Source organism: Octopus bimaculoides, chromosome 20, assembly GCF_001194135.2.
Source record: "Octopus bimaculoides isolate UCB-OBI-ISO-001 chromosome 20, ASM119413v2, whole genome shotgun sequence".
Lineage (NCBI taxonomy): Eukaryota > Metazoa > Mollusca > Cephalopoda > Octopoda > Octopodidae > Octopus > Octopus bimaculoides.
This window is the reverse complement of record NC_069000.1, coordinates 17,937,539-17,938,853: the sequence shown is the minus strand read 5'-3', so window position 1 is coordinate 17,938,853 and position 1,315 is coordinate 17,937,539. Positions and strand designations below refer to the sequence as shown.

Here is a 1,315-nt window from a genome sequence, read left to right as displayed (position 1 = left end):
CCGTAAAAGCACCCACTACACTCTCTGAGTGGTTGGCTTTAGGAAGGGCATCCAGCTGTAGAAACACTGTCAAATCAGATTGGAGCCTGGTGTAGCCATCTGGTTTCACCAGTCCTCAGTCAAATCGTCCAACCCATGCTAGCATGGAAGGTGGACGTTGAACGATGACGAGATTTACAAATATGCTCATTTCTGGAATAATTTTGATCACACATCCCCTTGATCAGACTGAACTGGTTAAGTGCTGTTTGAGGAAGATTAGGAAGATATTTCCAGCAGGTTGGGCAACTACATAGAGTCCACCCGTACTTTATAAACTGTTTTATGGTTGCTTTGTTTTATTATAGAAATCATAAGAACATACCATTCCAGTTGGTGAAATCAGATTATTATTATCAGAGCTGTCATTAAGACCATTCCATTTTTTCCTCCTCCATTCTGCAAGCAGATCCTCTCCATTAAGAGCCTTATTGCTGTGCTCATGGAATGGCCTTTCTGGTGTTTCTGACTGTTCAAACTGAAACTGGTCTTGCTCTGAATGGCAACAAGCAAAGAAATAAACCATTAATATTATAAACACTTTTTATTGACAAATTCTTGATACAACACCACCCTATTCCGTTGTTATTTGTGTTGCTGAAACATTTTTTTTTTCAGAGACAAACCTAAATAGTGGTACAAAATGCATCAGCAGAGAGTAAATTTAATAATTGTACTCTACAATGTATATGGAGTAGATTTTTTTCACATTCAATGTGTGTGTGTGTGTGCGTGTGTGTCCCAGGAAATCATGGGACAAAATACTTAAGAATGACCACAGGACACTGAACCTTTCAGACAAGCTGACAAAGGACCAAAATCTGTTTTCTGAGCATCTGTGGTGTTTATTGCCCCTGTGCATCTGCCATATACGAAAGCTATCTTCCCAATTAATCTGCCTTTGATGTTGCTGCACCTCTTATGTGTCCATAGCTTACACTGGGTAATATATGCATATATATATATAATTTTATTCGTCCCGTTATTATTCCTATTGTATTTGTGTAACATTCGTTTTTGTATACATTCACTGCTTTCTTCCACAGAATCTAATGCTCTTAGCTTAGTTTTTCCTTGGGGTTGGCCAGATTGGAGCAATATCGAGAATAACCAGCCGAAATTGCAAGGATAATCTGGATCTTGACTGAAGAAAAAAAACTCCTTATGACCTGTCTGTGTTTTCTTTGGATCATCTATCTGGATGTTTTGTCCCTTTCTTGTATCACCTAACTGTCTGGATGTTTTGTGTTCTTGTCCCATTCTGTATTTATATATA

The 1,315-nt window shown here is 38.3% G+C and overlaps 1 protein-coding gene across 2 annotated transcripts in view; it reads right to left on the bottom strand.

Moving 5' to 3' along the window:
* LOC106881344 (uncharacterized) overlaps nucleotides 1-1,315 on the bottom strand; it is a 52,144-nt gene that overhangs the window by 34,753 nt on the left and 16,076 nt on the right. For both annotated transcript variants that reach the window (XM_014931698.2, XM_014931699.2), the window contains exon 6: nucleotides 365-534. In XM_014931698.2, coding sequence (XP_014787184.1) covers nucleotides 365-534 — 170 coding nt within the window. The remainder of the gene's footprint in view (nucleotides 1-364; nucleotides 535-1,315) is intronic.